The 2,845-nt window shown below is 45.7% G+C and overlaps 1 protein-coding gene across 1 annotated transcript in view; it reads left to right on the forward strand.

Annotated features, from left to right (window-relative positions):
- LAYN (layilin) overlaps positions 1-2,845 on the forward strand; it is a 20,498-nt gene that overhangs the window by 7,013 nt on the left and 10,640 nt on the right. Inside the window, exon 3 of the mRNA XM_008582670.1 lies at positions 1,883-2,040. Within this exon, the coding sequence (XP_008580892.1) occupies positions 1,883-2,040 (158 nt within the window). The remainder of the gene's footprint in view (positions 1-1,882; positions 2,041-2,845) is intronic.

Below are 2,845 nucleotides of genomic sequence, written 5' to 3' on the forward strand. Positions count from 1 at the left end.
CTGTTTAAGATATTGTTGTTGATTTACTATCTTGGTGGATGCAGTTTCAGAGGCTTCCATTTGGCTGTCTCCATTATGATAGCTCTTACTCCCTAGGCTAAGGAACCAATGTGAAACTATACCAACTTCCAAATGTGTCTATTCAATTCATATATTTGGAGGCTGGGGAATAACCACAGTCTGGGTCCCACTGTGGGTTGGTCCTGGGCTAGACCTCTGTTTAATACATGGCCCCAATGTGCTCCCACTCTAATGGATAGCTTTGATGACACTTCAAGTCTGAGTATTAATGTTAACTTGCACCCTGTGTCTAACAGCTTTTGTAATATTTGGATATTCCCCCTTCTGCAGTATATGGTTACTCGAATAAGTGGCCATAGGTCCCTTTGCGGGAAGAACAAGAAATTATTACCATGTGCACCTGCCATGATGCCGCGGGGTCCTTCTTCCTGGGTGAGTTCTGAGTCTGAAAACTGGCTCAAGTCCAGTTTTCTGTGTGCCAGGAATAATATTCCGTCTATTTGTGAGATGAAATAACATAAAGCCATAAGGCCAGTAGGGAGGGGAACAAGGGAAGTCAGGGTACGAGGTCCACCAGGGTTGGAAAATGGGCTGGTGGTAGCTAATGAGGTACAGAGCCCAGCCCCCAACAGGGCCCCCAGCTGTCCAGGCATAGTGTCCAAGGAGTGTTTGTTGCAATCACAACTATTGTCCAGCAAATTCAACCCAGTCAGTGCAGCAAAAGATCTTCCTTTTGGTGGATGGCAACACAGAACTCAAGTGCTACCAGGAAACCTATCTCTTAGCTGGCTCCTTCCTGAGGAAGGGCTCTGTGTCAGGCAGAGCAGCAGTGCCCAGCTGAATAGTCCGAGCATCAGGGCAAGATCTGAGCCCCAGAGGGAAACAGCTCAGGCAGGTAACCAGGCAGACTACAAAGCCTAACCCTGAGTCAATACATGGGGTGGGTGCTTGCAGATTTACACTCACTATAGGATCCAAGCCTTTAACTCAGCACCCACATAGCCAACTGGGTGGCAGCACCACTTAATTCCAAGTACTGGGTAGCAGAACTAGGACCGCTAATGCACCACTTTAGGGGGCTACGGAGACAAAGACAAGACATCTGGCAGTAGAGGCTGAGGGGCTCGAAAGCCTGATCAAGTAGAAACAACCTGAAAACTGAAAAAGACCAAATGGCCCTGCTCTTGTCCCCACCCCCTCACCTGCCTAGACAGCTTCTATATTTTTGAAATGTCTTCCTCAGACACTTGAACTGTCCTCTGTGTCCCAGGGCTGGGAAGGTGGTTGTGGCCGTTGAAAAGCATGGGGGGATGGGAGCCGGGCAAGCTCTGGATGAGAAAATCCATGCCTCCTCTCAGTGCAGCCGATCTCTAAAAAAACAGAAACAAAACCCAATTATAAACAAGCAAGGAAGAAGTAAGATTGCCCAGACTAGCCCTGCTAGCTGCCTTTGCTCTTAATTACTTTGCAGACATCATATGGTAATGTATTGCTGTCTGCAAAGAGGTTGTGGCAAATGTCAGATGATTGATTGTGATGTCCATATTAGAAAGCATGTGGTTCTGTTTATTGGCAGTACCTCAATTCTTCCCTCTCTCTGTGTATCAAGTTCTGTAACAGAATCTTAGTTCATGGCTCAGTGGCACTTGATGGGGAAAAAAAGCTCTAACATCTCGGGGAGTCCTCCAGTTGCCTCCACTGTTAATCTCTTTCCTACAGGAACTGGTATGTGGACGAGTCTGTGTATCAAGTTCTGTAACAGAATCTTAGTTCATGGCTCAGTGGCACTTGATGGGGAAAAAAAGCTCTAACATCTCAGGGAGTCCTCCAGTTGCCTCCACTGTTAATCTCTTTCCTACAGGAACTGGTATGTGGACGAGCCTTCCTGTGGCAGCGAGGTCTGCGTGGTCATGTACCATCAGCCATCAGCACCTGCCGGCATCGGCGGCCCCTACATGTTCCAGTGGAATGATGACCGCTGCAACATGAAGAACAATTTCATTTGCAAATATTCTGATGGTAATGAATCCTCTCCCAAGCTATGCGGATGAATTCTCAATCCCCTCTCTCATTTAATAAGTAGCAGCTAGTACCATGAATTTGTTATATGGTCAACACGAAAACTTGTTGCAAATGCCAGACATGTTAAACTTCGGGCATTCTTATAAAGAGAAATGTAATGACACTTCTCACTGAGGATTAATTCCCGCAAAGGAAAGGTTATCAAATGCTAAGAGAAGGGATGAAAAAAAGAGAGGGTCTAATGTGTGTGTGATAAAGCAAGATTTATGAGAACTTCAGGAAATAAAAAGCCCTCTAAGTGGACAACTGCAAAGACTTATTCTTTCCATGTGTGAGGTTGGCTGCTGGAGCTTGTAATAAGCTGGCCATCACTCCTAAAACAAGTCTTCTAATAACCACGTGAGGTTATTTTGGGGGGCTTTAAGGAAACATCATAACTACCAGAGGAGGCAGAGATGATAAAGTACGGCAATTTCACCAGAATCGGGCAGAGATAGCAGGCACTTTGATGAGCAGGTTTAAACTCCCCAGACCACCCTCTGTATACTCTTTGCAAATTCAACGTGCATTTGCTTCCAGATCTGTAAAGGTTTTGAACTGGCTACGAGCCTGCAGTCTCACTCTGCTGGGGTTTTCCAGACTCCTCTATTGTAACTGACTTAGATTAAACTTGAACTGATTCTTGATCTGTCCCTGAAGTTTCTCACCTTCCTGAAGCCAATTCCTTGGGCTCAATTCTGCATTCTTTCCTGACAGGAGTCGAATAACTTGTTTGTTATATCCAGTTTGGGACTAAATAATT

This window comes from Galeopterus variegatus, unplaced genomic scaffold, assembly GCF_000696425.1.
Source record: "Galeopterus variegatus unplaced genomic scaffold, G_variegatus-3.0.2 Scaffold2690, whole genome shotgun sequence".
Taxonomy (NCBI): domain Eukaryota; kingdom Metazoa; phylum Chordata; class Mammalia; order Dermoptera; family Cynocephalidae; genus Galeopterus; species Galeopterus variegatus.